The sequence below is a fragment of the Syngnathus scovelli genome, chromosome 3 (assembly GCF_024217435.2).
Source record: "Syngnathus scovelli strain Florida chromosome 3, RoL_Ssco_1.2, whole genome shotgun sequence".
NCBI classification, from domain to species: Eukaryota; Metazoa; Chordata; class Actinopteri; order Syngnathiformes; family Syngnathidae; genus Syngnathus; species Syngnathus scovelli.
The window spans coordinates 20,466,902-20,485,741 of record NC_090849.1 but is presented as its reverse complement, the minus strand read 5'-3'; the positions used below and the strand labels follow the sequence as shown (position 1 = coordinate 20,485,741).

General features: G+C 44.3%; 2 protein-coding genes across 7 annotated transcripts in view; both read right to left on the bottom strand.

Annotated features, from left to right (window-relative positions):
* Positions 1 to 5,279, bottom strand: part of LOC125993954 (lymphocyte antigen 75-like) — a 278,014-nt gene extending 272,735 nt beyond the window's left edge. For 2 of the 5 annotated variants that reach the window (XM_068650210.1, XM_068650212.1), the window contains exons 1-10: positions 5,053 to 5,279; positions 3,111 to 3,313; positions 2,940 to 3,046; positions 2,705 to 2,817; positions 2,579 to 2,632; positions 2,351 to 2,506; positions 2,182 to 2,264; positions 1,589 to 1,703; positions 1,466 to 1,513; positions 1,233 to 1,400 (exon numbers count right to left, since the gene is read on the bottom strand). In XM_068650210.1, the coding sequence (XP_068506311.1) occupies positions 1,233 to 1,400; positions 1,466 to 1,513; positions 1,589 to 1,703; positions 2,182 to 2,264; positions 2,351 to 2,506; positions 2,579 to 2,632; positions 2,705 to 2,817; positions 2,940 to 3,046; positions 3,111 to 3,313; positions 5,053 to 5,113 (1,108 nt within the window). In that variant the 5' untranslated portion in view covers positions 5,114 to 5,279. The remainder of the gene's footprint in view (positions 1 to 1,232; positions 1,401 to 1,465; positions 1,514 to 1,588; positions 1,704 to 2,181; positions 2,265 to 2,350; positions 2,507 to 2,578; positions 2,633 to 2,704; positions 2,818 to 2,939; positions 3,047 to 3,110; positions 3,314 to 5,052) is intronic. The other 3 variants (XM_068650211.1, XM_068650214.1, XM_068650213.1) reach the window with 3 other exon arrangements.
* A 2,138-nt stretch (positions 5,280 to 7,417) lies between these two features.
* Positions 7,418 to 18,077, bottom strand: LOC125994215 (protein yippee-like 1). 2 transcript variants are annotated; one of them, XM_049763448.2, is made up of 6 exons: positions 17,345 to 18,077; positions 14,619 to 14,930; positions 11,737 to 12,025; positions 11,366 to 11,409; positions 10,990 to 11,098; positions 7,418 to 10,499 (listed from the first exon to the last, which is right to left on the bottom strand). In XM_049763448.2, the coding sequence occupies exons 3-6, from the start codon at positions 11,851 to 11,853 to the stop codon at positions 10,410 to 10,412; spliced, it is 360 nt and encodes a 119-aa protein (XP_049619405.1). In that variant the 5' UTR covers positions 11,854 to 12,025; positions 14,619 to 14,930; positions 17,345 to 18,077; the 3' UTR covers positions 7,418 to 10,409. The 2 variants fall into 2 exon arrangements, with proteins under 2 accessions (XP_049619405.1, XP_049619407.1); XM_049763450.2 differs by lacking the exon at positions 14,619 to 14,930.
* Positions 18,078 to 18,840: the final 763 nt, after the last annotated feature.

The window sequence follows — 18,840 nt, the reverse complement described above, 5'->3', positions numbered from 1 at the left end:
GAATAAACGACATCATCAAGACGACCCGAGGGAGGGGGACGCGTCATATGTTGAGCTCCGGGTGATCGACTTCTCAGCTCCAAATTTATATGTGTGTGTGTGTGTGTGTGTGTGTATGTGTATGTATATACATACATACATACATACATACATACATACATACGTTGAGTCAAGTGTTGAAACAGGACTAGAATGTGCTTGACGAGGATGGAGCGTGGATTTCTAACTTTCTTTCAAACATTATACCATAAAATACTACCGAAAAGAGGCAAAGAGTCCATGGGTCACTAAAGGATTAAAAAAGGCCTGCAAGGAGAAGAACACGCTGTGTAAACAATTCATAAAAATGCAAGAATAAATTAACCAGCAGTATGAGGACACCCAAGAAGGAACGTCATCATAAAATGTTAGATTGTAGTAAAAATAATACAAAGGGGGCAATATTACAGTGCAACGGAGCTAAAAACAAAATTATATATATATATTGTTATTTCGATATGACATTGAAAGTGACCCATCAATATACGATGAAAGCAGTGGGGAATGGATTCAATCTTTTTTTTCGTAAATGTGGGACCAGCCGGCAGGAAAAATACAGGATCCAGACAGACACGGGCGAATGGCGGCCGCTCAATCGGAGCGAAAGGCTGAAATATTTCTTGGTGCAGTTGGCACAAAAAGTAGTAGTAGCGCTTGTAAAGAGAAGTGAAAGCAAAACCTCAACTGATTACAATGAATAAGAAATGTGAGTGACGAAATTGCAGAAGCGTTTCATCTGGTCAATGTCATGAAAAGAGCTCAAGTAAATGTGGGGATGGAGGATGTCTGTGGGGTGAAATTGTGGAATGGTCTGGAAAATGAGCACGCAAATAGCGCAAACATAAAAGTTCCAAAAAGTGTGGAAAAAATGGTTTCTCAACACGTATGAGGAAAAACAAGACAAAACTGACTACACACAGGCAAAAAGGAATCTGAAAGTCCATCTCCTTGTGTTTTATTGATTCATGTGTTGAATTATTGGTTGAACGGATTAGGGTGGGAATCTGAACAGCTCTGCTTCCTCCTACTCGAGCATTCCTTGTTGTTGGGGTTTTTGGGTTGTTTGTTTCAGTGACTTAGATATGGCACTTTAAAGTGGTGTTTTATTTTGCTATTGTCTGTCATGTTTTAAATAGGTTCGAAATCAACATACAACAACAACAACACCAATATTTCAATTCATGGCCGCCTACCATGTACAAAGGTCTGCTCATGGTCGTCGGTGATGCTGAGCAGGTTCCCTTGGAGGCGTTTGCAGTCGGCTTGCGCCTCCTGCCAGGTCTTGGTGGGCTGGCGGATCATCAGGTAGCAGAAGTCGTTGGTGGGGTCGTCCAGCCACCAGCCGCATTTCTGAGTCCAGTCTGCGAGCCAGACGGCGTAAGACAGCGCAAGACAGCGTAAGACGGCGACAGTGCGGGACACCTACCCGGCTGGCCGACTAATGGTGGCAGCTGTGGAGGCCCTCCGCGCTTGGCTGCAGAAAAAGGGGAGAGAGTATGACCAAATGCTTCACGCATCCAAAAGGGGCGCTCGGGAGGGACGTTTGCACCTGTTTTGCAGACCGGTGCCAGTGTCCAGAGGCAACCAGCCTTTCTGTGCAGATCGCGCCCCCTCAATCGAGAACAGGCACCACCACTGCTGGAGTAGAGAGTTCTTTTGTAGTCCTGCGGACGAGATTTTGGACAGAACTTTAGCGTGTTGCATTCGATGTGGTCATCTTCCCGCCTCATTTCCTCACTTGCAGCGTTTTCGTACCTTCTCTCATTAAAGTTTCACTTTGGTTGTTGGGTTCACTTTATTAGTCAAAGTAGTATGAACATTGCAATAAAACATTGTGCCCGTCCTGGGAACCCAAATAAAAATCTGGGAAAAACATGGACAAAGCAACTAACCCTGGCAGTCAAAGTAGTATGAACATTGCAATGAAACGTTGTGCCCGCCCTGGCAACCCAAATAAATGTCTGGGGAAAACGTGCACAAAGCAACTAACCCGACAAACCCGAGCCACCGTCCAGGATATATCATCTTAACCGCCTCTTTAAAATCAGAGCGCCAATACTTTGTAAGCGGCTGCCCGATGCCCCTAAACAAGACGGATGCCTGCAACATGACTTTTCCAAAGGCCTTCAGCAATCCACTTACATTAGAAGGTGTTCCGTCAGTCCACTCGTAGTTGTTGCCCTTCTTCTTTTCTCCCACCCAAGTTTCATAGAAGGCTGAGTGATCTTCATAAAAGGAAGGAGAACAAGAGCTTCAGGGCAAGAAGAGCTTCAGCCAAATGACGACTGTGGCGGTTCTTCTTGGTGCTCACCCTTAATGAATTGGGCCTCTTGCTCAGAGTGTACGCTAGCCAGGTGGCCTCGCCGGGCGAGACAAAACTTCTCGCCATTCTCCCAGCTTCTGTGCGTCGCGTCAAAAAGATAGCAATCATCGCCATAAAGGAAGTTGCCATCGGCGCAGTCGGAAGCTGAGGCCACAAAGAAAAACATTGAGGAGGAAACCATGACGAGATGGTGCAAATAAGCGTGCTCCAACTCACTCTTCATTACAGCAGAAACACTTTTGGAGGTACACGTCCGTCCGTCCGGGCAGCCTGCAAAAAAAGACCCGTTTGCGCATCTCACCTTTCATCAGCAACGTGGCCACCACGGACGTGCAGACTTACTCTGCGGCCGTTTGCACATGTAGGCCAACGAGGAAGCGCAGGAGCCAGACCTCCACTTCCCAGGCGAACGAGAAGCTCCTTGGTTGACGTAGGCGCAGGACGCGACGTCGGCGCTGTCGGTAGATTATAAAAAGGAACATTTTCCTATTTTTCCTTGAGTGCTCGTTCTCAAAATTGGTTCCAGACCTTTACGCGTGTCCGCCTGACAACAGCATGCGAAGATGTGACTTCTTACCTTTTAAAGTGGTCTAAGGCCCAGTTGGTGTGTGTCGTTGCATTGCCATCAGACCAGATCAGCTCCTGGCTTCCGGCTACAAAGCCACACCAGACGTCGTCGCATTTCTGGGGGGAAAAAAGAAAACAGTTCCAGTTGTTGCTGCAGAGTCCACGACTGCTTCCGTCTCACCTGGTTGGAGAGTCCCAGCCAGAAGCGGGTGTCCTCGCCCATGGTCCCCTTCACAAAGTCCTCCTCGGCCGAGGAGGTGATGGAGACCAGGTCGCCGCCCTGCCAGACGCAGTGGTGCCGGGCCCCCAGCCATCCGTTGGGCTCCTTCACCTTCTTGTAGCAGTCGGTGCCGTGCGCGAACCACCCGAGAGCACACTTGCTGGCTGAGGGCACAATTTGGGGATCAGGCGGACAGATCAGAGCACGCTGATGGAACACTTGCATGTTTTTACTCTGTGCTCTTCATTGGGGGTGGGGGATTTGGCAACGCCCATTGTCGCTTTGGCCCCTTCCTTCATTTTTGGGTCCAGCCAGCGCCATGCAGCAAAGTGGAGCTGCTGATTGTTGGCATAAAAGCATCACTTACGCCTGCCAAGGATTGCACACAATTGCCCCAAAGTGAAGATACCAAGCTTCAGATGTAAAGTGGGGCAAAAAGTATGTAGTCAGCCACCAATGGTGCAAGTTGTTCCACTTAAAAGACGCCATCATCGTCATCATCTTCACCCTCAGCAATTACCCCACCCAGCAGTTACGCACGTGTGGCATATCGATGACCGATGACCTAAGCTCAAATCAGGTCATCACACATTTCTCCACTGGAGGGTGCTAAAGCACAACGCAACTCAATCGAATGGAACACGTTGCAACAGTTGGACCGCACAACTGTGTTGCAACTTTTTTGCGTGTGAAGATAACAGACCAAACACGAAGGTGTATTATTAATAATATAATTACAATATAATTATTAATATAAAAATGATTATGATCTAGATCATAATAGCCATGATTTTTTTGTAACAGAGGTGCTAAGAAATATCTATTGTATAAAGGGGCTGTAAGAAATTATTGCTAATACTGTATCAAGGACTGTAAGAAACTATTAATAATAATGATGACTAATAATGATTATTATTCATTATAATTAGCTCATATAAATCATGAAAAAACTCTTATAATAGGGGCGCCAAGAAATATCTTGTCTATATACACTTGTGCATAATCTCTTGTATAAAGGGCTGTGATAAATTATTATTCTGATTTATTATTATTATCATCATTATTAATAATAAATGTATTACTTTTATTATTATTATTAACTAGTATTATCACTATTATCATTATTATTATTATTATATATCATTTATTATTGTGTCTTGTTGTCATTCCCTGTCTTAAAACCTAACGGTGCAACTCATCTACGTAAGTGTTACAAAGTCTAATCAGCCGCTCCTGAATTCCAAGTGTGCCCATGTTTTAAGAAAAAAAAGATACAAAAAAACAGAGCGAAGGAAAAACAAAAGTAACGCGGAAAAAAAGAGATGGAAGGAAAAGCCCAGTGACGCGACAGCACATATAAACACATTCGGTTTTCAAAACTAAAGGGCAATTTTAGATAGAATATTTTTGATGTTATATGCTCAACTTCAATACATCATACTGACAGCCAGTGCGCACTTACAATTCAGAAACGGCTCGTTTGCCGCCGTAAAAAAATAAAAATAAAGCCATGACACTTGACTCAACGGTTTTAGCTCGTCATTACAAAGTCAAGTAGCTCGTTCGTTCGGACATAACAGCAGCACACATGAATGACGAAAATGAGATTAAAGGCAAGCCTCGATAACAAGAAAGGTCCGGTCCGGGACAATTGACCGCGGCGCAAAGCAATTAGGCTCCTCTCAAACCAAGTTGTACACAGCAACTACATCAAAGTGTCCGAATAATGAGGATTCTTCAAAGTTCATTAAAGTGGTTGTCGTCCAAATTTGTGACATTGCAATGATTTATTTTTTTATCTCAGGCACCAGATGCAGTCATGCGAACTCACAGTACAGTACATTCCATCGTTTCTCCAGCTCTTTACTGTTGTTTTAACGGACTAAAGATACAAATTGCTTACCTGAAGCACATGTCCCATATATGGCAATCAGGAGAAGTACACACTTTAGTTTATACCGCATCTTGGAGGAAAATCCCCTCTCTCAGAGGGTCGCAACGATTGGAGTCGGGGAAAAGAAATGATAAGTCACCTCACTGAGAATAGCTAGTGGATTTTAGTCCAGTGAGAAATGGACGTTTGGTGCACCCTGCTCCGAGCCAGAGGCAGGCCACGCCCACACGCCGCCTCCGTCAAACACGTCACGTTCAAAGGTAGTCATCACAAAGCACTCTCAAGCGACGTGAGGAGTGGCGCGCGCGCGCAGCCACGCCCACATGCCGCGTACGTCAAACACGTCACATTCGAAGGTAGTCATCTCAAAGCACTCTCAAGCGACGTGGGGAGTGGCGCGCACACGCGTGTGTTTTGGACCAGAAGAAAAAAAAAAGAAAACAGCACTGCACCCTTTGACTCCTTTATTTTTTTTGGTAACTTTGTAAATGTTCTGGACGTGAACAACAGCGAAAAGCAGTCTACTCATTTAACTGTAAATATAAATAATTAAATCCAAGTGTGAAAGTTGGAATTCAATGAGGTGTCACTCAATTTATGTTCAAGGGTAGACAAGACTACAGAAGCTTTTCCATTCTTGCCTCTCACAATTCATGTTGATTTTCAGAGAACATGAGAAAATACATTTAGCCGACGTGCTTTTGAATGAAAATGAAAGATGAGCAAATGAATCTGAGAGAAATGAGGGGAAAGCGTCTCCAATTGAGCCTCGCAGGCCTCGAGTGCAAAAGCACAAAACATATGTAGAATACTTTTTATTCATAATATCTATAAGATAAATACGATCATAAAAAGTATCATCTTTTTATTGAATCTTTGATTCAACTCCTCTGTGAACGTGCATTTTCCTTTCGGCATTGCTTGTAAACACTCGCTACTTTGTAGCAAAGTGACTCGATTTGAGGAGAAGGGCGTGACTTATTTGCCACCCATACAGAGAAACCTGGAATTGAGTGAAATTGAACCGAGTGGCAATTCCATTGACAATGTACTCAATAAAGAATGCAAATTTTTAAAACAAATATGATATTTTCTTTCATTTTTACTGCAGGTCACAATGGGAACCAACTGATCAGCAACAAAAGGAGAAAACAAAAATCCACTGATCAACCAGTAAGCCTGACAATTTTCATTATGATCTCGAGGCCGACTAAACTGGTCTAGAAAGGGGGCTGAGTTGTCAACAAGAAGGAGCAGACACATAAACGGTAACACTGCTTGTTACTTATGTTGCAAGTCCAAGGTTGCCTGAAACTAGTGGGCGGGGCCGAGTCTTTCCATCCGACCAGCAGACATGTGACAGCATCACACAGTAATGGCAAACAAATTGAAAAATGACCTACTTTGGCTTTGCTGCGGGGGAGTCGTCAGAACGTTCAAGGCTTCTTCCACAACGATACATTTGTTTAACAGGAGCACAAAGACACATAGTTGTTCATTCGTGGTCAAATTGATAATAACAACTAAAAAGTATCCACTTTGGGACAAAATTCCCCACACGAGATGTCTTGGAGGTCTCGCGGATTTTCACATATTGCGCGTGGTCTTGGACCCAATTATCCGCAATAAACGAGGGATTATTGTACTTTTATTATTATTTTATTATTCTGAAGAAGTCTGTTGTTGACGTAATTTTTAGCATACTTTGAGTGAATCACCCAATTTACAATATATAAAACGAATATTGCACTCTGCTGAAAACTCATTTCGGGCTTTGCAGCAGATGAGGTGGGAGGGTGCTTGTTTTGCGTGGTGCAAGACCTGCGTGAAGCTGCCCCCCCCCCCCCCCATGCAAAATTTTGCGTGGGTGGGGGGGCCAGCTTCACGCAGGTGAAATCTTCCACAGTGGAGACTCCACGGGAAGCGAGGGGGGTCCAGTTCGGTGCCTCTCTCAAACCTTGCAAATATCCTTCTCCTGCCATCTAGCGGTGAATGGTAATACTAAAACATCAAACCACAGCCCATGCATATTTGTAGTTTGGCAGCAGCAAATTCCAATATTTGCAGGATTTATTTTATTTTAAATCCCCACAAGAGCCCACTGAGGTGACCCAACTTCGGGTTGTTTTGGGCAAAACGAATGGGTCGGTCCAATTTGCACCCAAACTAGGATGAATGTGTGCTATCCCTACTTTGAAACCCTAAACCTAGTTTGAAGCACTAATCTTTTTTTTAAATCCTAGTTTCAACCTCTACTTTGAAACCTTAGCTTAGTTGAAAAACTGACTGAAAGCCTAACCCTAGTTGAAATGTGAAATGGAAATGTGAAAACGTGAGTGAGCAACACTCACCTGCTTAATGACAGCTCAGCAAGTTAATAGCATTGAAAATTTATTGTGGTATCAGATCGTTTACACCGGTGAAATGAGACGATGCAAAGCAAATCAAAAGCAGTGTCGGAATCATCCCAAGAAGAAACGCAAGTAAACAGGCACAAACGAGACATGACAGATACACAAGATGGCGCCCATCGCTGGGCTTGCCAGGTGAACGCAAACAAACGCTTCTCTTGACCACTGTGGTAAACCAAACGGTTACATGACAGTCCCGGACTCCGACTTTTAGAACGAATGCATTGTAGAGAGTTTGCTGGAGGGAGATTCTCCAGTCCGTGACGCTTTTTCACAAGTTGAACGCAGTGTTTTGCCTCCTTGGACCATTCCATCTCAGTGGGGCCGCTATCGTTGAAATGACTTCAACGTGTAAATCCCGAGTCACAAATGCAAACGGTGAGGCGATGACACTTCGAACTCTACGCGAGGACTTGAACTTGACAAGCAGTGTGAACAAAACTTTTTTTTTTTTTTAAAGGATGATTGAAAAGAAAAAAAAAAACAGCAGGGAGCCCTGATTTGGGAACTAAACTGCTAAGGCCAGCACGATGTGAATAAATAACAGGAAATACAATCAAGCGTGCGCCCCAAAAAAGCAAACTTAAAATGGCCGTTGCTGCGAGATGACGGCAAAGTTTCCAGCTTGCCCTTTACATCCAATGCCAGCACTAAATAAACAAGCTAAGCTAGCAGGCAAAGTAAACAATAGTGGCCTAGCTTCACACGCACGCATGCACGCACACCGACACCAAAGTACTTCAAGTTGGGGTCAGGACAAGAAAAAAAGCCAATAGAAACATACTTATAAAAAGCTTACATATGACGTCACTGTGTAAAAAACGGGAGACAATGTCTCCGCGCTTTGTCGTTCGAGGAGAGTTGCTAATGCTAAACACAAACAGTTTTGTTTTTTGAGGGGGAAAAAAGGCGGCGTAAGTGGACTGACCTTTGCCGGCAAAGTAATCAATCACTTCTCATCCAGCCAAATGTGCACAAGTGGATGTTGCGTCTTTATACTTTTGACTCAACAGGAGGGGGGAGAGGGTTCTGCACTGCACAACACAACAAAGTTATTTTTTTTTTGTTGCAAAGGCGTGAGATTGGTTGTAGCTAGGAAGCCGAAGGCGATCAAATCATACAGATTGTAAAGTGCACAGAAAGCTGTCGCTAATCACAAAAGTCAAACCGTTGTATGATGATGCACTAGTCTATACATCATGAAAGAGAGAAGGAAAATGCCACCATACAAAGAAAAAAAAATGGCCATCTTCCCAGAAATAAACCACAAGTCATTTTACAAATGTCTGTCCACCATTAAAACTGTAAAATGAGCCAAGTCAGAACTATCCCAAAACTAAACAAATGATTTTGTCTGTTCCTATGAAAACAAGTCAGAACGGTCCACATTAAGAATAAAAAGTCGCAAATAAAAATCAAAGTGATTGTCCATCACACAAGTAATTAAATTGAATTGAATAAAATGACACAGCATAACTAAAGACAATCAAATGTCGAACGTCACAAAAGCAAAATACGAAAGTGTCCTAACGGTTTGTCCATCATTACAAAAAACGACAGAGAGCTCACAGAAAACTAAAACGTGAAGAGTTTGCAGCTGTCATCACTTAAGCAGAATATTAAAAGGGAGCAATTGAACAACAATATATCTTAGGTGAATTTCAATATATTATATTCAATATATCTTAGGTGAATTTCATCCCCAAAGTAAATAAGAAAAAGGAAAATTAGGAATATTTCTGAACTGAAAGAACTGGAATTTTTTTTCCAATCAGAGAATTGGAAAAAAAAAAGGTTTTGAAAACCAAGCTGTCCGTCACAGAAGCCAAATGAGAAAAGGTGCCGTCGGAAAACATTGATTGCTCATCACCAAAAGTCAAAGCGTCAAAACTATGAAAATAAAAAATTCAATTTTCCATTATTACTCAAACAGGTCTGTCTCCAAAAGACAAAATGTTACCGTCCTTATTGAAATGAGAACATCCAAACTGTTGGTCATTGATCATTTGGAGAAAAGAAAAAAGAAAAAGGCAAAATGTTACCGCCACAGGTTGTAGAACGTTTACGGTCAATCATCCCAGAAACGGTAAAAAGCGAGAAAACGTCATGAGAGTAACGTTGTGGTTTGACCTCCAAGGTGACATGAAGCCTCGGGAAAGTGCAAAACACATACGTGAGTAAGGCGGCTAAAGACACTGACCGAGTATAGAATATAAATCATTTGATAAATGTATCACAGACGTATAATATCGATGCATTAAATAGCTTCTTTCTATGGAACTGCAATCAATTTCGCATGGGACCAGCCACTCTCCAATTACCCAAACATCTATACACACATATCTATATATATATATATATATATATATATATATATATATATATATATATATATATATATATATCTATATATATATATATATATATATATATATATATATATATATATATATAAAATACACGCATCATTTAATATATTTATGGTAGATAAATACTGCTTTGACATTTTTGTAACATGATCTGAAATTTGTAACGTGATCTGAAATTTGAAAACGAAAACACCAAAGAAGAAAGCAGATTGGTGTAAATATCGCAAATAAAATCCAGTGCCCATGCGCTAGCTCACTAACTTGCTAGCCTACGAGATTGCTAACCATGCTAGCTCCTTAACCCCTGCTACATCAAAACCGTGTCCAAGCTTGCAACACGTCACATAAAAAAACAAAACAAAAAATGGTGCGTAGAGGCTAACCGCTTAGCGGCTAAGGTAAAAAAAAAAAAAAAAAAAAAAAAAAAAAAAGTGGTCCATCATTGTCCTGCGGTAAGCCACAATGACACAATGATTTGCTTCGGAGCAGTTTTGCCTCCTGTGGCGTGATGATGTCACAATCCTGGGCGGGGGGGGATGAGGGGGGTCAACCGGAGGTCGCCGTTAAACAAGTGAGCCTCCAAGAGTCATTCCCATCCGTTGTCTTTGATCATGTGAGCCAGCTCGATGATGAACTTTCCCTCTTTGTACTTCTGACTGGTCTCAAAGGCGTGCTCCTGAAACACACGCTATCGTTAGCTTAGCCACACTGGTGACGCTTTCCTTGTTTTACAAGAAAACATTTATGGATGCCCGTGTTAGCTTAGCCACAATTGCAAGTTGCTTTAAAAAGCCCTCATTTGAATTGGGAATCCTCATCCTGACAATGTGAAGCACCCGTCTCAAAATAAGACCTTAAAGCCTTGCACGGAATTTCACAAGATTGACTTGACTTGTTCTTGAGTACACCGGGGCTCCACTGTTGCGATTGTTTTATTTTTTCGGCGGATTCTAATGTTTGGCAGCGTAAAGGTCAATCAAGTGAAATGTATCATGAATAAAATAACTTTTTTATTCTTCCATGCGACAATAAAGTCATGAATCGCAGAGCCAAAATGAGATTTCGTTTTTTACCGAGAGAAAGGTTTTGTTGTCGTCACGTATGGATGCGGAGACAGATGGGCCTGCAGTCGAAAGAGCAAAAAGCGTCCCGTGCTTACAACTCACATATTTCCAGCCCAGGGTGGTTTTGCAGTTTTCACAGTAGATGTCGGCCACAGCGTGAAGACCCGTGAGGAGAACCCGCTCCTCAGCCGGACCGCAGCCCACGTTCACCCTGTCAAGCGCAGACGATGTCAATTAAGATGTTGAAGGCCCCACAGGCAACTTTGGCTCACCAAATTTCACATTGCAAAGTGGAACAAAGTTTGGCCGCTGAATTTTCAAGACATTTGAAGGAGGCCCAGAAAAGACCAAATTGAACGTGAAAATCACCACTTGGAGCCAACACGGATGTCTTTTTAGCGAGCCAAAATGGCCGCCGCCAACCGCGAAAGTGATTTTGGAGTAAGCGTGTGGCGATGGACGTGTGTGTGCAACTTACACAGAGTTGAAGAGATACGCTCTTCCTTGGCTTCCCTGAAATGACTGAAAGAGAGAAAAGAAGGTCACGTTAACACGTAACGCTCGCTCCGCCCCCATTTTCCCGCTCCGTCCACGGCCGCGGCACAAACTCGGTTTTAAATCTTAACCTGGGCCCGAAAAGCCCAACTTGATTCACCAAGCCCGAGTTGAAGCTGTGAGCCCGGTTGATTGGAAACCCTGGCCGGCGCTTCTTGAAAGCACCGATGCGGCTTTGGAACCACGTCCCTCGTCTCCCTCCTCGAAACTAAAACCCAGAGCCTTCTCCCCAACACCAAAACCGGCTAATTGCCGAGCGTACGCCCACCTGTATTGAAAGCTCGGCCGGGATACCTTGGAGATGAGCTCGTCGTGGTTGGCCAGGTGCGCTCTGCAGTGGATGCAGCTGTAGGTGCGGTGGCAGCTGGGCAGATAGGCCTGGAAGGTCTTGGACTTGGTCATCTTGACCATGTCCGGGGGCTGCGGCTCCTCGCCGGCGTCCGGGCCGGACGGGTTGCAGCTCCGCTGGACTTGCTGGCAGAACAGACACCGGAGGATCCAAGCCAGGGCCGTCGTGGTGCCGGTGGGCTCGGGCGCGTGGCAGCTCCACGCCGACGCCGCGCCTGGAAACTGCACCTGCGTCCTGGATGCGACACACACACACACACCCACACACACAGTAGCACGTGATGCCTTAGTCGTGTCGCCATAAAGTGCCGCGACATCGCTAAACACGTCGAGTTGCCTCAGTGAGATCATAAGTGACACATTTACATCACGGCAATCACATCTATCCATCTATCTATCTATCGCGCGGTACCTGCACGTGACACGGTACCGCTAAGTCCGTTGTCAACGGTGTTTGACTGACACGGACCGACCGGGAGAGGTTGAAATTGGAACGGAATTCTCATTCAATTTTATTGCTGGGGAATTTAGCGGTTGGCGGCACGGTGGGCACTGGTTAGCACGTCCGCTTCACAGTTCAGAGGTTGCGGGTTCGAATACAGCTCCATCCCTCCCTGTGTGGAGTTTGCATGTTCTCCCTCTGGCTGGGTGGGTTTTCTCCAGGCACTCCGGTTTCCTCCCACATCCAAAAACATGCATGGTGGGCTGATAAGCACTCCAAAAATGCCCATAGGTATGAGTGCGGATGGTTGTTGGTCTCTGTGTGCCCTGCGATTGGCCTGCTGTCTGATGATTGCTGGGATAGGCTCCAGCATGCCCGCGACCCCCATGGGGACAAGCGGTACAGAAGATGGATGGAAGGGAATTTATTAGTACCAAAAGAATAGAACTTCTGAGAGATTCCGCAATTACAGGTTTACAAAATAATACAGTACAATAATGTGAAGGTAGTAAATTAATCCTCTAAGTGTTACCTCAACATAGTCTCTCGAACGAGTCTATAGAAAAAAACATGACCCCAACGACGCAGAGACGCGGCCAGGCATTCACGGAACTGCTGTCAATCAAACACGATGAGGGCGGGACTATGACGTCTTGTTGTTGTTGACTGGCCCTTGGCCGTCTACAGACGGCGCTGTTTCTCATTTTTCTCCTTTTGTTTAGTTACCATGAGAAAACATTTTACAGACAGAAACGGATGTATGTTGAGGTCTCAAGTTGATTTAGTGACTATGATGGTGAAAATTTACTTTGTGAAGGTTTTTTCGCGTGTGCAGGAAAGTAATGACAAAAACTCACTTGCTTTGTTCATGCTTCTAATATATATATATATATATATATATAAATCACACTGTTGTGCCTGACAACACAAGAAACACGTTTTCAGTGAATTCGAAACGGTTTGCATAGAGGAGAAAAAGCCTGACATCAAACAAAAGACCTCAACGGGAAGTAGACGTGGCGCGCACACACTCACACAAAAGCGGTCAATAGACGTCTGTGTGTGCTTGTGTTTGCATGTGTGTCAGACAGCTCTCATCTCTTCATCTAATTAGCCCACCTTAATTAATCCTCGCGCACTCCTGCTCACCGTCTGCGATGACAAAGGCTTCTGCGCCTGCGCAATCACACTCGCAACAACACTGGCTCAAAACTCAAGTTTAAAAAATCCATGGAAACTTTTTCGACTTCTCGCTCGACACGAAACATGTTTAGAAAACGCGTCTGCTGATTATTTGTCAACGAAAAGACTGTTGGTTTTTGAAATAGTCGGATCCGCGACTATACAACACCTTTGTTTACTTAATTGACCACGCTGTCCTCAACATGTTTAAATGCGCGTTTAACGTCAACACCAACGACAGTTTATTTTTTTTAAATGGATTTTAATTTGTCGCCTCTTTATTTTGTTAAGGTAAGGGACAAGCGGGATGAAATGCTTCAGGTGGCAAAAAATGTACACCCCCACATACCACCAAGATGTACGAGGCAAAAGTCATAAAAACATACAACGAGCAACTGGCAACAAAACCTAAGTACCCAGCACGGTTCGGGCAACCGAAGCCACCACGACCTCACGACACCTGTAATGTCGTTGATTATAATCAATAAAACTTATAAGTTTAACAACAGTGTTAACCTGCTATGTTGAACACGGCATTTAATTCGCCTTGCAGGTAAGAAAGAAATACACTAAGAGAAAAAGTCAGCTGGTAAAAAGGCAACAACGCAACATGCATTTCCCAATCATGGTTCGGGAACCTGAAGTCTCTACGACCCCACACCACCTTTCTTGACGAGCTTTTTTAAGTTTAGTCATCACACCGAAGCGGCTCTATTTCTTTCTTTCTTCTTTTTTTGTGGTTGACAAAATACAGTTTGTCAAGTTGCGCCGGCGTCGAATTAGTCAAGACAACAATGCTACCATATTAAACTGCATTATGACAAACAATAGCTGATTGGTTTTCATTGCCTTGTTGTTTCTTTTGTTTGTAGCACAGGTAAGAATGGGGGGAAAAGAGAGGAAGCGATCAGAGCAAATAAAGAAGCAAGCGCACTCGCATGAGAAGTGCAGACAAAAGCCTCTCTGCCCCACGACACCAATCAAGACTTCAATCAACAAAAACTCGCGTACTTTCGACTCTTTTGTGTCAACTCCTTGACGACGATTCAGCTCGGAGCAACAGCGCGATCATTTTTCACAACTTGTCTCCAGACCCGTGACGCCGCCACGACAGCACACATTTAGTTGTATTTCTCGGTTGATTTTCCGAAAATAAAATTAAAAAAAAACAACACACTGATTTCTAATAAGTGTTGTCACGCACCTGAATGTTTGTTGAGAAGGACGACAGCCTGTCGAGTTCGGAAACACCCGAACGCAACACAAGCTCCTTGTTGTCGACTCGTCACAATCTCCTCGTAAAAGTCATCGTGTTCGATTCCTGTCCATGTGTGGAAGTGTGTCGGGTTCGTGCTCGCATTTTGGCCCCCACGCGTGCTTTTGTTGTCTTTTGTTGTGCACGTCTGGCACTGGTCTGACCGCTTTGGCACGAAAACGTCACCCACGCGGGAGGGCGCTGCAAAGATGATTGACGGCCACACTGTCCAATCAATAGCGGCGCTGCCTTCACGTCCCCCTGGAAAGATGGAAAGCTACGCATTCAGATGTTTTTTTTTTTTTTTAACCCCGGAACATCCTGCTTCTTTTTCTTCTTTCTTAGCCACACTTGAATATTACTATCTTCACATTAATGGTAGCTATTTTGAACAGTGATTTAGTTGCATTAATTTACTTATAACTGCTTTTAATTGTCGGACGTGCACCATATTTTACAAAATTCATATTGTTAATCTGATTATCATGATTGCTCTTATTCGTAAAATTAACATTGTTTTGTGTGACAGAATAGATAGATAGATGTCATTTATTGGTGGACAAAAGGCTCAAAAAGCCCCTTATGATGAAAAAGACATATGGACTCAGATTTCCCGCGCCCGGACGCGGGTCACTGGGGGCCCCTCTGGAGCCAGGCCTGGAGGTGGGGCTCGAAGGCGAGCGTCTGGTGGCCGGGCCTTCGCCCATGGGGCCCGGCCGGGCACGGCCTGAAAAGGAAACATGGGTCCCCCTTTCCATGGGCTCACCACCTGTGGGAGGGGCCAAAGGGGTTGGGTGCATTGTGAGCTGGGCGGCGGCCAAAGGCAGGGACCTTGGCGGTCCGATCCCCGGCTGCAGAAGCTGGCTCTTGGGACATGGAATGTCACCTCTCTGACTGGAAAGGAGCCCGAGCTGGTGTGCGAGGCAGAAAAGTTCTGACTAGATATAGTCGGACTTGCCTCCACACACAGTTTGGGTTCCGGTACAAGCCCTCTCGAGAGGGCCTGGACTCTCTTCCGCTGAGCCAAAAGGCAAAGCTCTCAATTTACCGGTCGATTTACGCTCCTACCCTCACCTATGGTCACGAGCTATGGGTCGTGACCGAAAGAACGAGATCCCGGATACGAGCGGCCGAAATGAGTTTCCTCCGCAGGATGTCCGGGCTTTCCCAGATTAACAAATAGGGTGAGAAGCTCGGTCATCGGGGAGAGACTCGGAGTAGAGTCGATGCTCCTCTACGTTGAGAGGAGCCAGATGAGGTGGCTCAGGCATCTCATCAGGATGCCTCCTGGACGCCTCCCTGGGGAGGTGTTCCGGGCATGTCCCACCGGTAGGAGACCCCGTGGACGACCCAGGACGCGCTGGAGAGACTATGTCTCTCAGCTAGCCTGGGAACGTCTTGGGATCCCCCGGGATGAGCTGGATGAAGAGGCTGGGGAGAGAGAAGTCTGGGAGTCCCTCCTAAAGCTGCAGCCCCCGCGACCTGACCCCGGATAAGCGGAAGAAGATGGATGGATGGAGATTGGTGGACAATATGCATACATATTTATTCACGTCAAGATTTGAGAAGAATAAAAACATAAAAATTAACAACAAATAAGAGTGAAAACTGTAACGCAGCTGTGTATGGCCGTCAAGTTATCGTATGAGGAAGAAAAACGGTATAATATTAATGTTATTAAGATGACTCACCTATCCCCAGATAGATGATTAAAAAAAAAAAATAATAAAAACGATTTATTCCATGTTGCGATTTGTGTTGTTTTGCTGACCTTCAGTAAGATTAAGATGTAATTATTAAATATGGTTTGTCTTACAAATAGTCAAAAAGTGGACATTTTAGATATGTATTATTAATTTTATACACATAATTTATCTGCGGTGATATTTTCGAGCATTCCAAGTTGTTGTGTTTACTGGTAGGATTATTTCCCATGTGACGTGACGTGCCAAGTGGGGGAGAGAGGGGTGGGCAGGTAGGCAGGTACCCGGATGTGTAAATAAATACAAGACGAGAATGAGAATATCAGGTACAATAACAATGCTACTTTTCCTGCCTCGTGTCGTTTTGTTCAAAATCACGGCTCATTAGTCGCAAAATCAAATTTATGCGGGAAAAGAGGAACGTCATTGTCATATTTAATCACTCATGAGCAGAAAGCTGGTTGAGGTCACTTTAAAGTCACACACGCGCACGCACATTGGGTTAATTTTAGAAAGGCTCAATCGATGAAACGTCTCATACTTGTGCTAAGGACGTTTTTACTTCACGCAAGCGATTCGAATGAAAACAGACGAAAAAACAGCACATCCGTCGTGGCAATGACGTCAGTATTGGACCAACGCGTTTTTTTTTTTTTTTTTAAGCAGCTGACTGACATCAATGAAAACAACAGCAGTGGGGAGAGGGACGAGCCGCACATAAACACCACACCGCAGGGACAGCGTCGATTTGCTTTTCATAAGACCAAAACAACAATAAATCTATGTCATTGACGTGTCTGTTTTGTTAAAAACATATTAAATGACTGTCCCTAAAAAAAAAAAAAACATGAATTATTCAACAAAACAGCGACAACGTCGTTAACCAAAACGATCTGAAATTGTGAGACGTTCAAGGACCATCATGAGATGTTCAATGACTGGCGAGCGTCTCCTCCAAAGCAGGTCACTCACCCCCGAAAACACTCGTTGACTCCCGTAGTGTAGAATCACCGTCCCATGCAGGCTGCAGCAGCCAGTCAGTCTAGGCCGACTTGCCGGTCATGTAAGGCGGCCTGGCACTGGGATGATGCTTGGTTGGCCGGTGGATCCTCGCGGGCGGGTGGCAGCGGCGGATTGTCAGGCGGGACGAGGGCGCCTCTCTCTCGGCCATGAGCTGTGACGGAATCCGCGGGGTTGTTTTTCTGCTCCGGCCTCCGATGATCAATAATTCAGAGAAACAGCAACGAGACGCATCGTGACAGCGACGACATGTTAAAATAACGCAAGGGCTGTGGCGCAAAACTTGGCGGAAAAGTGCAAATAAAGCAGCTTTTCTTTCTCATGCTTGTGCTGCCTTTAAGTGCCGTGGGGAATTTCCTGGATCAACTTGTAATGCGAAAACATCAACTTTTTTTCAATACCCACTGGAATGTAGTTTTCAAGTGGCTTAAAAGGACCCTTAAACTAACCTATTCCATGAAGAACTTTTATTATAGTGGATGTTTACGTCGTTACGGACGCTAGCTCTCGCCACCGTTTACAGCTGGTTGCTGTGTTTCAGCCATAACCTCCTTTCTCTGCCTTCCTGGCCTCAAGATAACGTCACTGCGTCATCATGTGGTCGTTGTGTTGCAATAAACGTTCTTTTGTGTACTAGTTGTGATGATAAAACGACAATCTCCGAGTTCTGTCGAGGACCGTGATGGCAGCAGTAGCCTAGCTATTAAACACCGCTACGAATAGCCTCCAATCGACGGCGTGGTGGGGCGGGGCTGGAAGGAGACAGCCAATCCAAGGCAGAGAATAAAAGGCAAATGAGCTTGGCTTGATTTCGACTGCGCGCGCCGCCGAGAAAGGACACGTGCCAGACGTCAGGGCGTGTCAGTGGCGAAGCGTGTTGCGTTACTACCACGTGGTTGCGTCTCAAGTAAACATAAGATGACGTCATTGTTTTAATTTAAAGTTTATCGTTAGTCATTTTGTTATCAAACATTCGACTTTTGGGGCGTTCGCAATTGCGCCTTTTAAATTAATTATATTATTTGTCTTGAGATGAGTAACGTATTTTAATGTCACAATATTACAAGTGTCACAACACTGATGTATTTTGCGGGACAAAAAAAAATGAAAGTATGATTGTAACACTGATATTGCAATTTCTAATCAAGTTTACTTATATAACCCTTAATCATAATTTACTGTATTGCACACATGGCGGGTTCAGGTTTATAACGAGGACCCCTATAGAAAATCTCCAAAATTCATTTATTTTGATATTTTTCCCCACAGTTGTTCTTAGCCCAATGTTTATTCCCAGTAGTTTGATAAGACTTTTAAAAGACATTTTCAGTTTCATTTGGAAACTATTAGATTAAAACTAAAAATAAGGTTCACATTCTCTTCACTTTTGATTACATTTCAGTTTTACCTGGTAGATTGCAGACTTTGGGTCAGCTTGACCTTTTGTG

Bases quoted from the DNA above. Each gene is read 5' to 3' on its own strand.
- LOC125994215 (XM_049763448.2), bottom strand. From the start codon at position 11,853: ATGGTCAAGATGACCAAGTCCAAGACCTTCCAGGCCTATCTGCCCAGC. The intron at 11,099-11,365 runs GTAAGTTGCACA...TGCGCTTGACAG, and splicing joins GCGTATCTCTTCAACTCTGT to GGTGAACGTGGGCTGCGGTC. The intron at 10,500-10,989 runs GTGAGTTGTAAG...CGTGTGTTTCAG, and splicing joins CCACCCTGGGCTGGAAATAT to GAGCACGCCTTTGAGACCAG.